The 22301-nt window shown below is 44.2% G+C and overlaps 1 protein-coding gene and 1 long non-coding RNA gene across 6 annotated transcripts in view; one reads left to right on the top strand and one right to left on the bottom strand.

The window, feature by feature from the left end:
- ADTRP (androgen dependent TFPI regulating protein) overlaps positions 1-22301 on the top strand; it is a 92678-nt gene that overhangs the window by 64953 nt on the left and 5424 nt on the right. For all 5 annotated transcript variants that reach the window (XM_033216227.1, XM_033216225.1, XM_033216224.1 and 2 more), the window contains 2 exons: positions 4796-4911; positions 17384-17535. In XM_033216227.1, coding sequence (XP_033072118.1) covers positions 4796-4911; positions 17384-17535 — 268 coding nt within the window. The remainder of the gene's footprint in view (positions 1-4795; positions 4912-17383; positions 17536-22301) is intronic.
- Positions 9548-12703, bottom strand: LOC117086732. Its single transcript, XR_004438552.1, has 2 exons — positions 10541-12703; positions 9548-10091 (listed from the first exon to the last, which is right to left on the bottom strand). It is a non-coding gene; the product is annotated as an uncharacterized LOC117086732 (long non-coding RNA).

Genomic DNA, 22301 nt, shown 5'->3' with positions numbered 1-22301 from the left:
ACGGACCATCACCATTGTCTCTATCTGTAGGGAGTTAGAGGCAGAAATTGTAGCACAGGAAGTTAGTGAGGAGGGAGGTATAAGTTTTTAGCCTGCAAATGGATGGTATTATCAAAACCAGAGATTGCTTTACTAGAATTTACAAAACAACTATTACTGCATGCCTTTATTGCATGCAATTTTCAAGCTTAAGAAATGTGATCCAGCAGTGTAATAATAAGCCTGGATGTGATGGCATTCGATTAAGGTTTGTTTTGCCTCCATTTCTATGTCTATTGTATTTACGTTTATGTTTTAATTGATATTTTGGTCATGTGTTTTCCCCAAAGAGATTTTGTGAAGGCTTCCATTTTTTAAAATTAAAAAACGATGTATTTGATACATTGTAAACAAAAGAAATCCTCCTTAATGTACCCAGAAATGAGATCTTGTTAGTGCACTAAAACTTCACTTAAAAGAATTTATCCATTAGTACCATAAGCAAACCAAAGATATCATTGTAGAGACTTGGAGGAAAGGACTTCAGTTTGGGAAGAGCCAATATGAGGAACTAATTCTCAGATCAGAATGTGGCTTGAATAGAGGAGAGGAAGAGAGTATTAAGGCACATATGCAGCAGGTGATATAGAAACAGCATCTGCAGGAGAAAGCTCTTGATGACCCATCTGAGAGGGTAGAAATCAGTTTATTTATCTTGGTCAACTCAAAGTCAACACAAGAGATAGTCCAGAAGGGAAATGAAATAGAGGAAAGAAGCGGAGATTAGATATTTTTATGATATCATCTGATTTTACAATATGTAAAATTCAGGCTCTCTGAATTTTTTTCACTGGAGAAAATTAAGTGCTCTTGGGCCCTGTAAGAACCTTAGGATAAGAGTGTGATCAACATAGCCTTAAAGATTCAGTCTCTGGAGCCTCTATGACAGTGATGAAGACCTGTTGGCTCCATGTGTTATCTCAGTGATTAAGGCTTGCTTCTTTCTCAAAGGTCAGGCAAACTTCATCCTACTGTAAGTTTAGCCTCATATGCAGGGAAGTTGTTTAATAGAGCCACTTATCTACCTGTATGGGGTGAGTACAAACAAGTGCTCAAATCATTATCATTATTTTCCATGTTGTCACTCACGCAACTTTGCAAAAATTTTCTGTGGGCTGGTAAATCTTAGTACTTATCTGCAAGGCTATTTTGTAAGCAGCAAATCTAGTGTGATTATTACACTAATACTTAAATCGATACTTCATGCTGGTAGTTCTCACTCCAAGCTATTCAGGTGAAAGTTGGCATTATATGGAGAATGATGGGGAAGGTATAATTGAATAGAAAAGGATGGGAGAAGAACAACACTGTCCTTATAACCGTTGCATTTGGAAAGAGACGTTTAAAGGAAAATCTACCAAAACGATGACTTTAATGACAAGGAAAGATAGCTCCACTAGATCCCCTCTGTTTACACATGCTATTGTTTTAGCCCATGATGTTTTGTTTACTTTGGAAGGAAATATTTTACCCCATCTGAGATAATTAATTTTTGTCAGCTTCACTGTTTATAAGGGAAACTGAGAAACTGTTAATTGAAATACAGAATGAGTCAGTGTTTCCAGTAATTTTTGGCAGCATTCTAATTTGTGTCAATCCCAGCCTAATTATTAGATTTTTTGGAAGCAAAAAGCATATTTGATTTTTCTTTTACTGACTTTGTTCTTCCTTTTTTTATTGAAATATGTGCTGTCTGAAAAAGGTCATATGATTTATGTCAAAGTGAGGTGAACTACCCATACGTTTGAAACACCAGAAGGCTTATTGCATCATGTTTGGCTCTTCACTGCAGTTCAATATTTAGAAGGCTCTTTTCCTCATTGCTACTCCCAGCCCCAACCGGAAAATGTGATTCTTGCAAAGACCTTTTAGCTAGGATGAAGTCGAGGTATATGGCCCATCACTAATGACATCACTGAAGTAAATTTCCCAGCAGCCATCAGGGAGAATTCATTTGGAAATCCAATTGAATGTCACTTGCAAAGGGCAGCCTCCTGAAAGAGGTGACCAGTCATGCATTCCTGAGTTGTTCGTTGTAAAAGCATTAATCACCGTGAACTCATTTACTCCTAACACAAACACAGTACATTATTCCACAGGAATTCTGTTCCAAATGATTGTTAATGTAGAGGATGGGAGCTGCTGATTGTGGGCAGGGTTAATAAAATTCGTCAGATCAATGGCCAGTATAATGGGCTTGTTAATGGTTTTTAATAGAGGTTGGATCTTCCTGGCTGCAGCAGAGTGAAGGCTGGGAGAGAGAGGCAAGTGGCTGTGCAGGGAGACAGCTCCATCTTCTGCCTGCTGAGGTGGCCTCTGGATGAAGAGAGCATCCCTGTTGGTCACTGAGCATCAGCAGGGCTCTGAGGTGGCCTTGGCTGGGAACGTAGGCACCAGCTGTGGGCTGGGGAGGGAGCCCCGGGGACAACCATACTCCAGTAGCTGGCATGCCATAGCCTCTTGCAGACCCAGGCCAGAGTCCATCTAAACACCTGAAGCCACGGATATCCCGGACCCTTGCTTGCACCCCACCCTGGGCCCACCAATGAGATGAAGGACAACAGTCACATTGATAATAGTGACAACCCTAGCAAATGCTCTCGGAAGCTCTCCAGGGCCAGAGACCAAGCATATTCCACGCACTCACCTCAATCCCCATAGCAACCTCCCCAGAGATATGTACTATTTATTGAACCCATTTGATAACTGGGGAATCTGAAGTTCAAAGAGATTTTGTCTCTAGCCTAGGGTTAGATTAGAAACTGTGTGCCTCTAGATGCCATGCTCTTTTATTAGAGGGAGAGACACAGAAGCTGCAGCCTAAAATCAGACTGAAGAAAGATGCAAGGTGTGATGAGGGCCTGGGAGCCTTTCCATTTGTTTCTCCAACCAGTCAGTGTGTTCAGGACCAGCCGTGAGCAAATTATGTAAAAGCTATGGCTTGTCTGCAATGCTGTTTCTCTAGGCGTTGTTACTAAAATTCAGGGTGCCCAGGGCCCTTGAGATGCCCAGGTGCTCTGGACCACCCCACTGTAGCCTTGACCGGGACACGCTGAGAGGTCCTCTTCACCCCATGCTGCCCTGTACTTACAGCCTAGTCCTTCTCACCCTCTCCTGCCTCACCAAATGACCTCACTTGACCCATTTCTGGTCATCTGTGGGTCATCGTGATCTCCAGCTGCTGTAGCCAGCTCAGCTCAGATGGGAGGAAGCTACTGCCTCCTGGGGATGCCTCCTGAGCACAAGACTTTTGTGAATGACAGCACAAGGACTGCCCAGAGCCAGCACCCAGAGTTCCAGCTGCACTGCTGGGCATGGGAACACAGTGACATTCCCAAGCTCCAAAGACTACCCTAGCGAAGGGGCCAACATAGCTGCCTTCGGGCTCAGGAACAAGATGGGGTTGGAGCTTGCAGGTGGCGACTGTGGGTGAAAGAGGCAGCCACGAGCTGAGGAAATTGGCGAGGAGTGAAGGAGGAATGACCGCTGGAAGTACAAAAAACACAAAATACTAGCACTACTAGATGTTCTCAGTAAGCTCAGAGGATGGCAGGAGAACTTCATAAATGTTATCAATAAATGAAAAGATATGGCACACATACTCCAGTGACCTTTCCCAGGCCAGCTTCTAGAATCAAGATGGGAGTAGGCTGCAGCAGTCCTTGCATGTGAAAACACCACCATTCCTAAAGTTATTTCCTTGATTATGTCATTTTTTAAAAATCTACTGTTAAGGGTTTGGAGGATGTAAGAAAACAGATGGTTATAAGGAGGGGGTGATGCAGGGAAGGAGGGGGAGGACATAGGGGTTTCAGAGGGAGGCTCACGCATACCCCACACACTTACCACCCTCAGCAGAACTGAGCTCGGTTACACCGTGCTAAATGCAATAGGAAACGCAGAGATGGGTGGAACATGTTCTCCGGCCCCCCAGAGCTTACGAATATACACCATAAGTGCTAGACTACATGGCACAGGATATAAATGCAGTCGAATTGAGTGAGAGAAATTAGCAAGAGGAAAATTCAGAGACAGTATCATGGAAGATTGCACTGGCCGCAAGAACACAGAGGATTTGAATCCCGGGGAGAGAAGGCACAGTCCACACAGGGAGAGGAAGCAGGGACAGGAGGCTGGAAGTATGAGTGAGCATGCTGAGCACAACGGAGGGTGAAAGAGACACGACGGAGGGTGAAGGAGACGGCCTCGGTCTAACGGAGGAGGGGTGTGTGTGCACGTGGGTGTGTGTATGTGTGCACAAATGTATGAATGTGTGTGAGAGTATGCAAGAGTATGGATGTGTGCATGTGTGTGCACAAATGTGTGAGAATATGCCTAAGTGTGTATGCGTGAGTGTGCGTGTTTGTGCACGAATGTGTGAATATCTGTGAGAATATGCATGAACGTGTGTGTGCATGTGCATGAATGTATGTATGCATGAGTGTGAGTGTGCATGTTTGTGCATGAATGTGTGAATGTGTGTGAGAAGTGGGGACAGGGGAGCAATGGGCAATAAGCAGGAGCAGAGAGAAGGTGAGACACAATGCAAAGACCTTGGTAGCCAGACAGAGGAATCTGGACTAATGTGGTAGGCAAGAGGGAGCCACTGTCGGTCCTTGGGCATCTAGGGAGCATGACCTGGAAAGGTTCATCTAGCAGTGTGGAAGAGGTAGACTGGAAGGGGAACAGAGAATTATGGGCACTAGAGGCACCCCGGACACCCTGTCATTCTGATTTGCCATTTTCTCTCCTCCAGCACACTTTGATATTCCCCATCACATTGGCTGAAGTCGTCCTCGGGCCTCACTCCTATCCATCAAAGAAGACAGGACTCACCTTGCTGACTGCTGCCAGCATTACTTACATCAGCCGGTAAGAATCACATGGAGAAAGTCAACGTAGGCTTGTCATTCAAGGCCCCGAGGGAAGTTCCAGAAATGTGTACTGTTCTGTCAGAATCCCTTTATCTTGGTTTAATAAGGATTTAATCATGTTTACATTTGCAGGTAAGAAGGATTCTTATTGTTTGATTTTAATGCTCATGGAAACCTCCCCTGCACAGAAACATGCAGGTGTGCACACACATACACAGCAAGTCGCAACTTCCCCTCTCTCTCTCATGAAGGATTAATCATTGCAAAGCCATGCACCTTGCTTTCCCAAGGAAATGTTGCTCCTTGGTTCTCTCTCTTCAGTGAACATGTTCGAATGGCTGAGGGATCCGAGGCGTCTAACTACATTCTACCTAAAAAGGCATTTAGCGGGCAGAGCGGGCTAGGTTTGTCCACTCCTGTTGCCTGTTTCATTATGGGCTTATTTGCATCAGCAGTTGGCATCAGAGCTCCTAGAAGGCATTTGGGCAATGCATGGGAGACGATTTCAGTAACTGGCCTAGATTTCATCATTCAACCACCTGGCAACACTCATTTTCAGAAATGCTGCCCAATAGTCTATAATCAAGGGAATGTGCTTGGCCTTTCACCCAGTGACTGAGAAACTTTTCTTCCATTCTATAACCTTCTCATCTGGTACCATGCTTTTGCTCCTACTGAAAGAAAGAGGCTTGCTGAACACAATATCTGCAGATTGGAAGCTAATCAGTGTTCCTTCTCTAGACTCACACAAGCTATTCATGTGTGACAATCTGGACAACCCTCTGATCCCTATATGCGGGAAAGTTTAGTTCAGTTCAGTGCTCTGTCAGGGATGGAAGCCGAGAGAGAGTGCATTTCAAAGAACCTGGGCTCTAGCAGTGCCTGTTTTATGGACTCGACCAGCCTCTGTCTTAGAGCAAACAAACTTGGTGTCCAGACCTCATCTGCTGTTTTCTCCCTAACCCTTCCTTCCCTTTTGTGGTGTCTACCCCTCCCACCTTTCTGTGCCCCTCTTTCCCCGAGTACCCAAATCTTTCTTCTCCCATCTTGAAGAAAGCACTTGCTCAGTAAATCTACCCCAAGACTCCGGTGCTCTATATTGTTCTTCAGCCTCTGAAGCCTTTACATTTTAACAAAGGAACTTTCAGAGAACGAGGCTTAAGCTTGGGACCTACTGATAGTTGATGTCTGGAGCACTCTGTTGAGAAGGATTCTGAGACACTACCAAGAAAAATTTGCTTGATTATTAGGCAATGACTTTCAATAGCATGACAATGGACAGTGGTAAGATATATGCTATGTGTTTGCCATATCTGGCTTCACACAAAGGAATATATCCCTAAAGACAGAGTATCTGGGGCCTGGGTTGGGGTAAGAGTATAGACACATAAAGATTTTGTTGTTGTTGTTCTTGCGTGTGTTGAAGAGAAGCAAAGTAGAAGCTAGCTGATTATACACATGAATTCGGATGCTGTATCTTTTTTGGTGGTGTTTAACCTACTCCTTATTGCAAAGCGTAAATTTTGTAGTTCATATATATAAGTTATTACCTTTTACTTACTAATGTCTTCTACCTAAGGACTTGTAAGTTGATTATCAGTTCACATATCTGACCCTTGTTGTTCTTTTCCTTTTTGGGGACCAAGAAGATAAAAAGCACCTAAGGCCACTGCTGTTATTGGGGAAAATTGCAGTGGCTATAAAAATGAGAAGTAGTAGCCAGGAGGTTGGTTTGTCAGTACCTGGGCGGGTGTCGTCATGATGCAGTTAATTAGGAGATTGAAGAAAGAAATGCAACAAGATGGGAACCAGGTACAAGTGCATCCTTTATCCATTCAGTGGTTCACCAGCTCCAGGCACTATGCTAAAATACGGAGGATACAGTGATGTTCAGGAAACCTGCTACCTTTAGAGGCTGCCGGGGAAAGAGGAGCGTATCAGACAGTGGGAGACAGGGTGATAGGACTGTAATAGGCATAAGCCCGGGATGCTACGGGCACACAGAGAGGTATGCAGGACTGGCCTCTTAAAGGGAAGCACTGTCTAAGCTGAGGCCCAAGTAATGAGTAAGAATAGGTCAAAAGAGATGTGGAAAAGACCTTCAGGCAGAAGAAACAGCATCTGCAAAGGGCTGGAGGAGCTGAGGGTGTGGCTGAATTGGAGGACAGGGTAAAGCCAGGTTGTAAATCCACATCAGTGAGTTTGGACTTTTAAAGCAAGTGCTTTTCTGTAGAGAAGTATTATAATCAGAGGAATGAAATGATGTGGTTTATGTAAGAAAGCTGATTAGAAAGACGATTCTGGCTGAAGTGTGGACATCAGACTGAAGAGAAACAAGACAGGTAGACCAGTTGGTGGCATTGCTGGTAACTCCGGGGAGTTGATGTCAGCCCACTGATGAAAGCATCAGTCAATCCACACATAAAATCAGAGAGTGTGAGCAATGGGAGGCGACTTAAAGATGACTTAGCACCGGAAAACGAAATCTCCGGTAGGGTAGATGACATGCCCGTGGTCATATGGCAGAGGTGCAGTGGAGATGCAAAGCTGGTACTTGAGCCAACTAAAACTGAGGTCTTCTGTTTCCAAATCCAGTTGTCTTTCCACTGTGTTTATATGGCCAGGTATTTGTTCAGTTCCCAGTGTGGGCAAAACCATTCAGCTAAATGCTGGATCGATGGGCATGCACAAAACTTGACCTAGCTCTGCACTCTGAAATCTTTCTTTTTCTTTTTTTTTGAGATGGAGTTTCGCTCTTGTTGCCCAGGCTAGAGTGCAATGGCACAATCTCAGCTCACCGCAACCTCCGCCTCCCGGGTTCAAGCAATTCTCCTGTCTTGACCTCCGGAGTAACTGGGATTACCGGCATATGCCACCGCGTGCAGCTAATTTTGTATTTTTAGTGGAGATGGGGTTTCTCCTTGTTGGTCAGGCTGGTCTTGAACTCCCAACCTTAGGTGATCCACCTACCTGGGCCTCCCAAAGTGCTGGGATTACAGGTGTGAACCACTACACCCAGCCTCTGAAATCTTTCACATGTTGTTCCCAGCTCTATGCTTGGATTAGACAGTAAAATACTGGTAAGAAGAGAGTGGAGGGAAGGGATGGAGACCCGTCACCAGAAGAAATGTGACTGGGTAGGCTCCAGTGCCCAGTGGGGAGCTGAGGTGGTTTGGGATTTCATCCTTCATGAGAAATACTAAGTTGGTATTTGGTCCATTAAGCCCCATTTTTGCTAGAACAAATCAAATATAGACACTTAAAGGAGGGTTTTTGATGTTGTCCTGTTGATGGAAGCATCTCTATTTCTGTCCACATCCCGGTTAGAGGAGCTCAGACTCTTTGGTGCCTGCCATCCCCACCCTTACGCAGGTTCCAGGGGCCCTGGCTCCTCACAGCCACAGATGGCCATGAAGTTCTACAAGCTGCGGATACCCATGGAGATGTTTTAGGGAAGTGGCTATGGGCCCGCTGTCAGATGTGCCAGTTTAGATGGTCAAATGGGGAAATGGCATAGCACGAATGAGGTAAAGAGCATGGGTTCGGGCCAGAGGGAGCGTGAGAAATGAACATGAGTCAGGAAAACAGCACTGAAGCTGAGCTGGAGAAGCATTTCACTGCCGAAACCATGTTACAATGACCTAAAAATAGTCCCTGAGACCGAGGGGACCGCCTTACATGTGGTGGTTGCTTTTAGTTCTTTTTCAGATTGCAAAATTGAAGAGCCATCCCTTAAGTGGGAAAATAAAGCTTTGCAAAATCGTAATGACTGCAAATCTTTCATTTCCTTTGGAAAGCATTAGTCACCTTTAAATATGGTAGCTCGCTTATTCCTCCCTTCTCTCTTACCCCAAAACACCTCACCTAGTTCTCCCTGAGGCAGTGGTGAGGAGCAAAAAAAATAGAAATGTTTCTTCTGCTGGTTTTTATCATTCTTTTATTGAATAAATATTTTCCCTAACACATGGTTGGTCCTGCTCAGAAGAGCAACGTTATATAAGGCCAAGCTTCAGCCTGCAGGGGGTTTATCCTTAATAAGTGGAGGTAAGCCATGCATACAAATTATAAGTACAGAAGATGGAAAGTGGTGAAACATCATTAAAAAAACAAAAAAAAAAAAAACAAGGAGTCACAAAAAAGGAAGAGTTTGCATCCAGCTGAGCAGTGTGGGAAGGGCGCTGTGGAAGGCGTGCATTGGATCTGAGCCCTGAAGGGCCGGCAGGATTAGAGCTAGAAAAAATGAGAGAAAGTAAACAACAGGAGCACAGTCCCAAGGCCAGGAGAGTGCAGAAAGTGTGAGAGCAGGGGTCAATAATTCTCTTTGCTGGACCTGTTTGTGAAAGAGACTAATGAGAAATATCCCTGGAACTATCCACTGGTGGAGGCTTGCAGATGGCAGACTACAGGAGGTTGGACGTAGTATAGACAATGGGAGCATTTGTTGCTGCTGTTGTTTGTTTGTTTGTTTGGAGTGAAAGTAAGGGTGAGCAGTATTAGTAACCTGGCCAGCAAATTATGCTTTAACATGTCATTCTTGACAACAGTGCTTCAAATAATTTGGAGTGACAAGAGATGGGAAACAAAATAAAATATAAACCAATATAAAAATAAAAACTGGCCAGCATATTATGTAGTTTGATCACAATGTCTTATTTTTTATGAATGATTATTTCATAGTTCCAGTGATACCCCCAAACACCCTTCTGCTTTGGAGGTCTTGGTCCAATTTTCCAAGACCTCCATCCCTAAGGAGTTCCAGTAATCTGCTGAGTGCTCACACATGCCCCTGTTGTGCACTGCACAACCCATGCTGTACACTGTTCTGAGCATTGTTCTTACACACAGATGGCAAAACCATCATCCCCACTGGGCCCAACATCCCCACCTGGCACAGTGTTAAGGGTTCACACACCGTGCCCACTGCGGGTGCCAACACTGTCATTACCCATCAACCCCCTGTGTTGGTAGAATTAACAATGTTACTCGCCACAGCAACCAACCCAGTTAGCCTGGAGTCCATCATCACACTGCTCTTGGTAGACCAGAAACCTACTGATGCTGCAGGTGTCTCTGCTAGTGTATAAGGTATTACATGCCCAGTACCAGCACTGCACAGATATGCAGCCATCACCCAGGCTTGGGGCAGATGTTTGGAAAGTCGCTTCCCCAAAGTAGTTCCTATGAGGCAAGAGAGAGAATTACTTTCTTTTATACTGTGCTCGCCAGGGTAAGATCCCTCAGCAAAGTTTCCTGGGTTCCCAGAAGTAACAGTTCTTTAAATTCATGCCTCATTTACAAATACACGTACACATCTTACCCTGAGAATATATTAAAAGCTGCCAAGGGGTGGACTAAGCTGAGTTCCGGTACTAGCCACCTTGCCATTTCCAGAATCAGCAATTCTCTCTTTCTCTTTCCAGTGTGTTAGGATGAACTCTCTCCCAGAGCCACTGTTACCCTTTCCTAAAATATGATCTTCAACTGGGACCGTCCAGGTCAACCATAGCTTTATAGCCTCAACTGTCAGCAGGGATTGGAATCTCAGCACCATTTTCCACAGAAGAAATCCTTACACTGCCTGTAAATTATTATATGAAAATTAATAAGAAAGATGCCACACAACACACCCTTATTGTCAACATGTGGGGTCCAGCCCAGCCAGGATCCAAACTGAAGAGGGATGGAGGTGGAGGGCTAGGAGAGGAAAGGGTATCTCATCTCCTGTTCTTCTCATCTTTCCTGTTCAAACCTTAGTTCTTGTTCAACCCAAATGCCTGTAACAGAAATCAGAAATAATGACAGCGTGAAAAGAGTAAAACTGTAGAATAAGAAATGAGAGACACGCCTGAGACACATTGTTGAAATAACAGAATAGGTTTTATGGATTGATTGACATGTACCACACAAATGAAGAGGAAAAAATTAGGATAATTCTAAAAATTTTAAGTTAGTAGACTAGAAAAATGGTGATTCCATTGGTAGATGAAAATAAATTGTGAAAGAAATAGTTTTGGGTATAAGTAAAACAGTGAGTTTAATATCCCATAGTGGGTCTCATTTCAAAAATATTCTGGTTTAGTTGGTTCTGGATGTGCCCTCAACATTGGAACTTTTAAGGCCCCCAAGTCAATTCTAATTTTCAGCCAAGATTGAGAATCACCTGCCTGGAGGAATTTCCATTCAGAAATTCAGACCTTGCAGTCTCAAGAAAGGTGGGGCTGAGGAGATGCAGCTAGTTGAACCCTCGTGGAGTGACAAGGTTGCTGGAAAGAGAGAGAAGAGAGGGAAGATAAATAAGTAAGAGGCAAACACCAGGGAAAGGCCCTCCTCTCAGGGACAGGAGGGAGAAGGAGCAGCAAGGGTAGCAAGGAATGACCAGGTGATAGAAGGGCAGGAAGACAGAAAACCATGGGCCCTGAGGGTGGAGAGACTTCAAACTGGAAGGGGGTGTCTCAGGGAGGGGTCAGGCAACAGCTTTAAATGCCACGATGAGGTTGCCGCCCCAATAACTCTCATCTTTGCCAACATTTCATCATCTAGGTAAACTGACTAACACTCTAGCTCTACAGTTTCTCCTGACTCTTTCTATTTGATATATTCCTTCTGGGCTGGAAAGATGTAACATGAGGGTTAACACCGAAAGAAAGAATTATATGCCCAAAGCCCACAAAACTCCGTTATCTGCTTATCTGCCACCCACAGACGTCTGTATTTCCCTACTGATAAGACGCAGAAGTTATGAATTTCTTGACAGCCATTTTAATCCTCTAAGATTTAGGATAAGGAGACCCTAAAAAATTAATTTTTGGCTGCCATTTGGTGCCCACCTGGTCCAACTCACAAAGGTTCACATAGCGGATGGCTCAGGAAGGATGTGAAATTGCTCTTTGAACTGAGGGGCAATGTCATTGGCCTCTTCAAAGTATTAGTAAAGTGAGATTAACCAAAACTTGAAAGGCCACTGGTATATTTCCAAATTTTCAGAGCCTGTGGTGGTCTTGGTGAGTCAGGCAACTGAGAGCTGTCCATAGCAGTGTCCTACAGAGCCACCCAACACAGCAATTCATTTCAAAATACAAAGAACCTGTTGCATTTTGGGGCATTTGGCAAATAAATGTGCATGACAGACACAGTCCCTGCCCCTGCAGAGCTTTCAAGCTAGTGAGAAAAACAAATAAGTAACAAAGATAAGTTCCAGGGTGGAGGAAGCAACTGGCATAAGCATTTAACTGAATCAGGGTTGGGGGAGAAAGCTTCAGGAAAGCTTTTCTAGAGAAATAGACTTTTAAGCTGAGATTTGAAGCATGAGTAAGATTCAGCCAGACACCGGGCAGAGAGAAGCAGGTTCCAGGAAACAAAAAGGTCAGCAAAGACAACAGCAGGTGTGAAAGCCAAGAAACTGCAGACCTCAGTTCATTCAAGAAACAAAGGGGTTCAATATGGAGGGACCGCAGATCTACAAATGGAGGGTGGGCACGGCCAGGCCAGGTCGGCTGGGGTGAGCAGCTGGGGTCCTGGGATTCACTGCAGACAGGCAAGGGCTGTGGACAGAGACCGCTTTTAGAAAGATTACCGGATTATTGGTGGCTTGCAGTAGGGGAAGTGGGTTGAAAGGAGCAAGAAAGCCTAGTTGGTAGACGGTGACAGAAACCCAGATGGAATGAAGGAGGCTGAAGGAAGATTGTGAAATGGGGAGACTGAGGAAACATTTATAAGGAAGTTTAGTATAGATATGATTTCATGGGCTCAAATGTGGGGGCAAGATTGAAGGGAGGGCTGACATTGACTGAAATAGAAGACATGTTGAATGCAAAGTTCCCTCCCTCCCTCCCTCTCTCCTCCCTCCCTCCTCTCTCCTCCCTCCTTCCCTACTTCCCTCCCTCCCTCCCTCCCTCCCCTCTTTCCTCCCTTCCTCCTTCCCTCCCCCCTCCTTCCCTCCCTCCCTCCCCCCTCCTTCTCTCCTTCCCTCCCTCCCTCCTCCCTCCTTCTCTCCCTCATTCCCTCCCTTCCTTCCTTCCTGCCTTCCTTTCTTTCTTCTTCCTTCCCCTCTCTCTTCCCACCTTCCCCTCATATTCAGGCAAGCCATAAAGAAGTGATGTCAACTAACAGTGTGACTCTGTCCTCACTCATGCCTCTCTGCTGAGTACCCTTGGTAAATTACTGTCATCTTGCCTCATACTCTGTATCTCTGTTACTTTTCCCACTATCAGGTACCACACCTATAACTTTCCTTGCACTTTCTCTGTCAAAGTACACAATTCATTAGCTTACCTCGGGAACTTTCCTTTACAAGCCTTATGCTGAAGGAAACAAATATGAAGTAAACAGAAATTTTCCAAGCCTCTGGAGGGATGTCCTTATTTATAGACTATCTTACATAAATGTGCATGGGCATTTAGAAGCTCTAATTTCAAGTATATAAAGTAAACAAAGTGAACTAAGTGATGCAACTTGTTTGGAGTATATTCAGAACTCCTAGCCCTATCTACTTGAAACTATTTATTTTCTATGCCATATACTTCCTTTGTCCTGCCATGAGAAGTCGCCATGCAGGTAAGAATCACTGTGGGTATCCTGTAATGCATCCATGGAATGCATATCTTAAAGAATTCTAGGCCAGGCACAGTGGCTCACACTTGTAATCCCAGCACTTTGGGAGGCCAAGGCGGGCGGATCACAAGATCAGGAGTTTGAGACCATCCTGACCAACATGGTGAAAGCCTGTCTCTACTAAAAATACAAAAATTAGCTGGGCGTGGTGGCGCATGCCTGTAATCCCAGCTACTCAGGAGGGCAAGGCAGGAGAATCACTTGAACCCAGGAAGTGGTAGGCAAGGCAGGAGAATCACTTGAACCCAGGAAGCGGTGGTTGCAGTGAGCCGAGATTGCACCACTGCACTCCAGCCTGAGGGACAGAGGGAGACTCCATCTAAAAAAAAAAAAAGAATTCTAATATTAGTAATAATGATGATAATTATTGTTTGTTCTAGTCACCTCATTCTCAATCTGGGAGGAACATCCAGACAAGTTTGGGAAAGCAGAGTGATACCAGCAGGGCCCAGGCAAGGAACTAAATGCCAACCCTACATTTATATGACCCTAAAATTAACACCTCCTTAGATACATTTAAATTGTGGTAAAGGTAGACAACATTTACAATTTTAACCATTTTAAGTGACTTGCCATTTTGATCATTTTTAAGCTCTGTATCATGTTGTACATTTACCTTATTGTGCATCCATCACCACCATCCATCCCCAGAACTTTTACATCTTCCCAAACTGAAAGTCTACCCGTTAAACAATAACTCCCTGGCTTAGTCCATTTTGTGTTCCTATAAAAAATTTCAGACATTGGGTAATTTATAAAGAAAAGAAGTTTATTTAGCTCATATTCTGAGACGTTCAAGGGCATGGCCCTGGCTCCTGGCAAGGGCATCACTGCTGCCTCACAATGTGGTGGAGACGGTCAAAGGGGAAATGGACATGAGTGAAAAGGGCAAAACCTGAGGGGCATCCTAGATTTATAACAAGCCATTCTCATGGAAAAAATCCATTTCTGGAGCTTCCTATCACAAGAACAGCATCAAACCATTCTTAGGAGATCCATCCTCATGACCCAAACACCTCCCACTAGTCTCCCACTCCTGACACCAACACACAGAGGACCAAATTTCAACATGAATTTTGGTAGGAACAAACAAACCATATTGAAACCATCGCGTTCCCCACTGCCTTCTCCCCCAACCACATGGCAAGCACCATTCTACTTTCTCCCTCTATGAATTTGACCTTCTAGGTTTCTCATGTAAATGGAATTATGCAGTATTTGTCTTTTTACAACTGGTTTATTTCACTTAGCATAAAATGTCTTCAAAGTTGATCCGTGTGGTAGCATGCATCAGAATTTTCTCCCTTCTTAATGCCTATGTATAGGCCACATTTTATGTATCCATTCATGTATCAGTGGGTAGCTTCCACTTTCAGGCTATTGTGAAGAATGCTGCTATAAACATGGGTGTACAAATGTCTCTTCAGATCCTTGTTTTCAATTCTTTTTTTTCTTTTTTGAGACAGAGTCTCGCTCTGTTGCCCAGGCTGGAGTGGCTGGAGTGCAGTGGCGTGATCTCTGCTCACTGCAAGCTCTGCCTCCTGGGTTCACACCATTCTCCTGCCTCAGCCTCTCAAGTAGCTGAGACTACAGGTTGCCCGCCACCATGCCTGGCTAATTTTTTGTATATTTAGTAGAGACGGGATTTCACCATGTTAGTCATGTTTTCAATTCTTTTGAGTGTGTACTCAGAAGTGGAGTTGCTGGATCAGATGGTAATTCTATTTCAATTTTGGGAGGAACCACCATATAGTTTTCCAAGGCAGATGTACCATCTTCCATTCCTACCAACAATGGACAAGAGTTCCAATTTCTCTCTGTCCTTACTAACACTTGTTATCTTGTCTTTTTAAAAAAAAAAAAAAATAGTGTCCATCCTAATGAGTGTAAGACAATATCTCACTGTCATTTTGATTTGCATTTCTTCTAGTTATTAGTGATGTTGAACATTCTTTCATGCATTTGTTGGCCTTTCATGTATCTTCTCTGTAAAATGTCTATTCAAGTCCTTTGTCCATTTTTAATTGGGTTATTTGGGTTTGTTGTTATTGTTGAGTTACAGGAATATTTTACATATTTTGGATATTAACCCCTTAGTAGAAATATTATTTCCCATTCCATGGGTTGCCTTTTCACACTGTTTATTGCATCCTTTGATGCACAGAGATAATCCCTTAAATTTTACACCCTAGGACCTCTCTTGCTTCACCCTACTCCTGGCCCTGAATATAGCCCTTGTCTCTTCCACAAAACATTTAACAAACTTCAAGTATTTGAAATGACAGAGATCACCCTTGGGTTTCTGAAAGTTTAAGCACAGAATTTCATTCTTCCATCTGAATTCCTTTGACAACATGGGACATTCAAATTTAAAAGTTGTTTTTGAAGCATAACCCGGCCTATCCTAATTGTTACAAGAGATCAGCAGCTTCAAAGAAGATTTTCTGAGAGCACTCCCATTGTGCCATCCCTCAGTGGAGACAGAAGCTTTTGAACTCTTGTCAAATATTACAATATGCCAAGCACTGTTCTGTATCCTTTACATGTGTTAACTCCTGCAATCCTTACAACAGCCTTAGAAGGTGTATGCTATTTGGATCTTCACTTTACACGTTGAGGGGATGGGGACAGAAAGGTTGACAAAATTGCTGGAGGTAACATAGCTACTAGGTGGCAGAGCTAGGATTTGAATCACAGAAGCCCGGTTCCAGATTCTGTGCTCCTAACCAATGAGGAACTGTAGCTGATGCATCAGCTTCCCCACATTTAATTTTTAAAAGTTATTTCAGACTTTGGCACCTTCCAGTGCAGTTGGTTTCCAGCAAACTGCATTTTTAGGCTTCACTTAGACATCATGGCTCTTCTCCTAGCATTTCTTTTTCTTCTCTTGGCTTCCAGAAATGACTTACAGCCTATCCTCACATAAGCAAGATCTGAGTCTCCCTGCAAATCCATGCATTCCTGCTTAACACTCTATTTATGACTATATGCATGAGTGAAAATCAGGGCCAATGGTTAAATCCTAGGCATGTTGTATTAGGGCAATAACACTCCATCTCTGCTCCCTCATCCCAGCAGACTTGGAGAGCTAATGGAAAGCTGCACCTGATTCTTAGATCCAAAAAAAGCAAACCCCACTCCTCTGGCTCAGAGCCAGCAAAATGAATTCCTTAATAGCAGATTTGATGTCTCAGAAGGCCATACCTCTCAGGGAAAGGGATCATTCATGTTCCCAGATACTCCCTTTAGCTAACAATATGTTCTCGCTCTCTCTCTTTTTTTTTTTTTTTTTTTTTTTGAGACGAAATTTCACTCTTGTCCCCCAGGCTGGAGTGCAGTGGCATGATCTTGGCTCACTGCAACCTCTGCCTCCCAGGTTCAAGTGATTCTCCTGCCTCAGCCTCCTGAGCAGCTGGGACTACAGGCCTGAGCCACCATGCCCGGTTAATTTTTTGCATTTTTAGTAGAGACAGGGTTTCATCATGTTGGCCAGGCTTGTCTTGAACTCCTGACCTCAGGTGATCCACTCGTCTCAGCCTCCCCAAGTGCTTGGATTACAGGTGGTAGCCACGGTGCCCAACCCTATGTTCTCTTCTATTTTGTCACCAACGTTGAATTTTAATGAGTTAGGTAAAACAACCCAGCCCAGCCTATCAAACAGCATGTCTTATTGAATCAAGTAGATTTACCCAGAAAAGCCTCACTTATTTAGGTTTGTGGGAATACTACAGCTGTTGACAAAAGTCCCTGGTATGGATTCTTTTCCCCTGCCTAGGTTCCAGTACCTCATTGATCCTGATGAGAAAATGGCTTGTTTTTCTCCTCCTGCTCTAATCACCATGACTTCTTATTTCCTGCAGCATCCTGTGGCTCTACTTTGAGACAGGTACCTGGGTGTATCCTGTGTTTGCCAAACTCAGCCCCGTGGGTCTAGCAGCTTTCTTCTCTCTCAGCCACATCTTCATCGCCAGCATCTACCTACTTGGAGAGAAGCTCAACCACTGGAAATGGGGTCAGTGTATTTCTTTCTTAGCTACAGATGCACTTCTTCCGTGCCTACATCTCCACTTCACCTGGAAACGAAAGAAAAACTAACCCCAAACAGAAGCAATGATGCTTACTATGTTTCCAAGGACTCAGACAGGTTCTGCCAAGACAGGCAAGAGGAGAGCGTTGGGGGTGGGGTACTCTTTTAAAGGACCTCATCAAAGGATCTCCTTTCCTCCCCCAAACAATGCATCATTTAACTTTAAAGCTGAAAATCATCTTCTTTAGAAAGCCCAGGACCTAGAGAACAGGGCATTACCATCCCTAGCATGAATAAATAAAATCAGGGGTCTCCCCCTAACCCTAAGTGAGGGTTCCAGGGACACAAGCTTTGAAAATATCAAGATTTCATTCTGAAGGAAGTAAGTCCAGATAGTCCTCTCAGCTCCTCCCACCTCCTCCCACCTCAGCAGTGCCTCATTAGGCTGCTCCTCAGCCTTCCATAAGACATTTACCAGAAGAAATCACATCCTAGACTTGAGACTGAAATCCTCATTCAGACAGAGTCTTCAGCAATGAGATATGTCAGTAAGTTAAACTTTCTCATTACAGGTGGGTAGAATCCTGTTGCTTCTTCCTAAGAAAAAAATCATCTTAGTTACTTTTAAAATGGAAGATTTCATTCTCCTTCCTGCTTCCTCTCTCCTTACCCCACCCCAGAATATTTTTTTATTGTTGGAAAAGTAACTACCAGAAAGTCAGGCTGCAAAACACCCATGACTTATTTCCCTACCCCAGGAGAAGCGCAGGAACTCTACCCTGATTCTGTATATAAGGAAGGCAGAGAGTCACACCCAATCCCCCACATCACTCGCCCACATGCCATTCTGTTCTATCAAAATAGAGATGGCAGAAGTGCCATCTTCCGCCCAATCTATGAACTGGTGTGAAAACATAAGCCCGTGTATGCAAAAAAACCTGACAGTTTCAGAAGGTTCAGTACCAGAGCGTGTGTTTCTGAGAGGAAGCTGAGACCCTGGAGAAATAAGCATGCAACTTGGGTGTATCACGTGTTTTCTACTCTTGGAGAATTTGACTAGTTTAAGAAACTCTCAAGGGCAAAATTCTCTTTGAAAGCAAACACTTAAAAAAATGGAATACTAAAAATTACTTCCCAATCAGGATTCCAAATCACAGAAAATTATCGCCAAAAAAAAAAAAAATGTGTTGACATTTTAGATGTGTTGACATATAATTCTAACTAGTTTTGGCTCCTCGAAGTTCTGGGTAAAGATTTCTGATGCTTTCCCCAAATCTCTCTCTCTCTCTCTCTCTATATATATATATTTAAAGAAGGTTTAAGATATTAGAAGTACAGAGAAAAACTTGATTACTTAGAGCTTAGAGAACAACAACTTTTAAAATCAATTGTTCAATAATGTATTGAGTTCAATAATGTATTGAGTTAATTTTTAAATTGTTACTCTATGGTGAATATTAAACATCCATTGAACTAAAAAACAAAATTATCATCATATTTGTTATTATTGAAATTACTATTCTCAACACAAAGTGCTTAACAAGCCTTATTGTTTAAGGACTGCATCCAATTTTTAACTATAATTAAGTCCCAATAAATAGATAAGCCGGCATCAACATATAGACCCTCAATTACCTCATGTACATGCAAGTTTTCATGTAAGTGAAAGAGACAATTGTAAATGACTGTGCTCATCTCTCGAGCTCTTTCTAGATTTTTAACTTTTTAAAGAAGAGAATGAGTAAAAGGTCCTATTTAACATCAGAATAAGATCATAAATGTATTAAATCTTGGATAGATCTTTATTAATTATGAATAATTTAGTAAGAATTAGAAGAAAAATTAGATTTGTTAAAGTTGCAATACAGTGAACACTTTTTTTTTTTTTGAGACGGAGTCTCGCTCTGTCGCCCAGGCTGGAGTGCAGTGGCCGGATCTCAGCTCACGGCAAGCTCCGCCTCCCGGGTTTACGCCATTCTCCTGCCTCAGCCTCCCGAGTAGCTGGGACTACAGGCGCCCGCCATCTTGCCCGGCTAGTTTTTTTGTATTTTTTAGTAGAGACGGGGTTTCACCGTGTTCGCCAGGATGGTCTCGATCTCCTGACCTCGTGATCCGCCCGTCTCGGCCTCCCAAAGTGCTGGGATTACAGGCTTGAGCCACCGCGCCCGGCCTACAGTGAACACTTTTACATTGCTGAAAGCTAAGCAACCTATGTGAACACATTTCCCCGTGTCCTATTCTACTGAAAACACTTTAAGGCTTTCCCCAGTTTACTGAAGAAAAGTCATGCCCTTGGAATGACACACAAGGGCCTCTGTGACCCAGTCCCTGCTTTGGCTTTTGCTCTTCTATATTTGTGCCCCAGTGGCACCAAACTGCTGGTTTTCCCTCCACATTGATGTTGTTTCTTATGTCCGTGGGATTCTGTGTCTCCTATCCTTCAGTCTTTGCCTGGCTCATATTCATTCATTTCAACACTCACCTCTTCCAGGAAGCCTTCCCTGGTCAGCCCAGGTTGGACTTCATGTCCTTCCCAGTGCATCCCCCTTTACCTCCCAATCACCAGACTTACCACTTTATCACGACTGCTGTTTCGCTACTGCTTTAGGGATTTGTTTTTCCACTAGACCTCAGGTGTCTTACGGATTAGGGATACGTCTTGTTCATTTTAAAATCCCTCATTTCCATTAGCTTTCTCATTGCATCAATCAGTGCAGACAATAGGATATCCAAGGACTTTTTTCCCTAGGTGTAAAGTAGAACTTTTTGCAAAGGTGTTCTGGAGATGGCAGATAAGGAGTGACTCTAATGACTGTAGAGTATTGGGCAGGGAGTTTAAGGAGTATAGGAGGGTGACGACAAGGTGTACCAGTTAGAGAGTTGTTGAAGACATGCATGTTAGGGCAGAAAGTATTAAACGGGAAAGAGCACTGGAGTAGGAATCAGGAAAGCCAGGGTATGTCCCTCACCTGGCCGCAAACCAACCATGTATCCTATGGCAATGCACTTCAATTCCTCCATGATCAGGCAGCCTCTAAGTAGAGTGGCCACCAAGCCCAGGAGGCCTGAGATGGTCCCTGTTTGTGCCTGCTGGGCCAGTGTTCATAAGGTTTGATGCCATCTTGGCTTGGGCACTCCACTGTCTGGTTCCCCTACCTGGGAGCCTTTCTCCAGATCTTCGGCTCTGGAAACTTATAGATAGCCACATATTCTGTCCAAAGCCAGAGCTAAGCTATGTTTTCTCTCCTTCCACAGCCTGAGCCCCCTTCAGTGAGAGCAGAAATTCAAATGAATGCTTCAGGGAGGCAGTTGGGGGCTGTGGTTAGAAGAAAAGTTCTGGTGCCAAACTGCCTCAGTTTCTATCTTGGCCCTGTCACTTGTACCTGTGAGACTGACTAAGTCACTAAAGGTCTCTGTGCCCCAGCTTTCTCTTGTCCTAGTGGAGATAATGCTGGTGACCTCCTCCTGGGCTCACGGAGAACCTCAGATGACTTGCTGAGGATCTAGCGCCTACAGCAGGACCTGGCATACAGAGTTAGTCACGGCTGCTGGTCATCTTATTCTCCCTCATTCTCCCCTTCGAGTTGATGTATACATTACCAGTTTCCCAGCTGAAAGTGAATAAAGGTAACAGCTACCTGACAGCAGATGGACAGAGATGAAGCACGCCCTCAGGTACTTACAGCGAATAGGAGGTCAGGCTATTGGAGACTAGAATCTGTTGGAATCTCTGCTTCTGAAATCCTGAGACAGAATTGGAATCTCTGCTTCCAGTGGCCCGATTGGAAGTCACCAGCCAAGCACCACGTGGTCAAGAATATCACGCGAAGTATCAGTCAAGAGCCATTCAACGTGACAGGATCTCTCTAGCAGTAGTTCTCTACCTTGGCTTTTTACATCACAGAGACACTAGGGGAGTTTAAAAAATAATAATTCCCAGGCCGGCCTTAGACCAATTAGATCCATATCTCTAGAGATGGTGACTTGACATGGGTGTTTTTTAAAGCTTCCCAGTTATTTTAACTTGCAATCAGGATCCAGAGCCGCTGTTACAGAGCATTGCTTCTCAAACCTGTATGGGCCGCTGATTCTCATCAAAATGAGGATCTTGGGGAACCCGGACATCTTGTTAAAGTGTGGATTCTGGTTTAGTGGATCTGGGGTGCAGTTTGAGATTCTGCCCTTCTAATGCATACTCCAGACATACCGATGCTGCTGGTGTGAGGACAAGACTCTATTACATTTCAGGACCCTGGTCTCCTCCCAGTGTGGATAATTCTGTCTACAGCATCCTTGTGCAGTATGGTACTGTCCTGAGTGGGCTGCTGGACTGAGAAGAGTGTTGGTGGTGATGGTCACAATAGCTGAATATCTACTCACTTTCTCCCTCCTCCTGTACCACATCAGTGGGTGAATATGGACAGGAGGGCAAGAAGGACAGCAATAGGAAACAATACTGAGAATCACATGTTAACTTGGAAAGTGTGTGATGAAGTCCTCCCAGGGCGTGCAGTTGCAGGGAACTAGCTTTGAGCATCAGGGAGGCAGGTGTTGTCGTGGCCCACAGGAAGGTCCTTCAAGAACGCACTGAGGCCGGGCGCGGTGGCTCAAGCCCATAATCCCAGCACTTTGGGAGGCCGAGACGGGCGGATCACGAGGTCAGGAGATCGAGACCACCCTGGCTAACATGGTGAAACCCCGTCTCTACTAAAAATACAAAGAAACTAGCCGGGCGAGGTGGCGGCGCCTGT

This window comes from Trachypithecus francoisi, unplaced genomic scaffold (assembly GCF_009764315.1).
Source record: "Trachypithecus francoisi isolate TF-2019V2 unplaced genomic scaffold, Tfra_2.0 Lachesis_group10, whole genome shotgun sequence".
Lineage (NCBI taxonomy): Eukaryota > Metazoa > Chordata > Mammalia > Primates > Cercopithecidae > Trachypithecus > Trachypithecus francoisi.
Note: the sequence above shows the minus strand (reverse complement) of the source record. Positions and strands in the feature narration are given on the sequence as shown.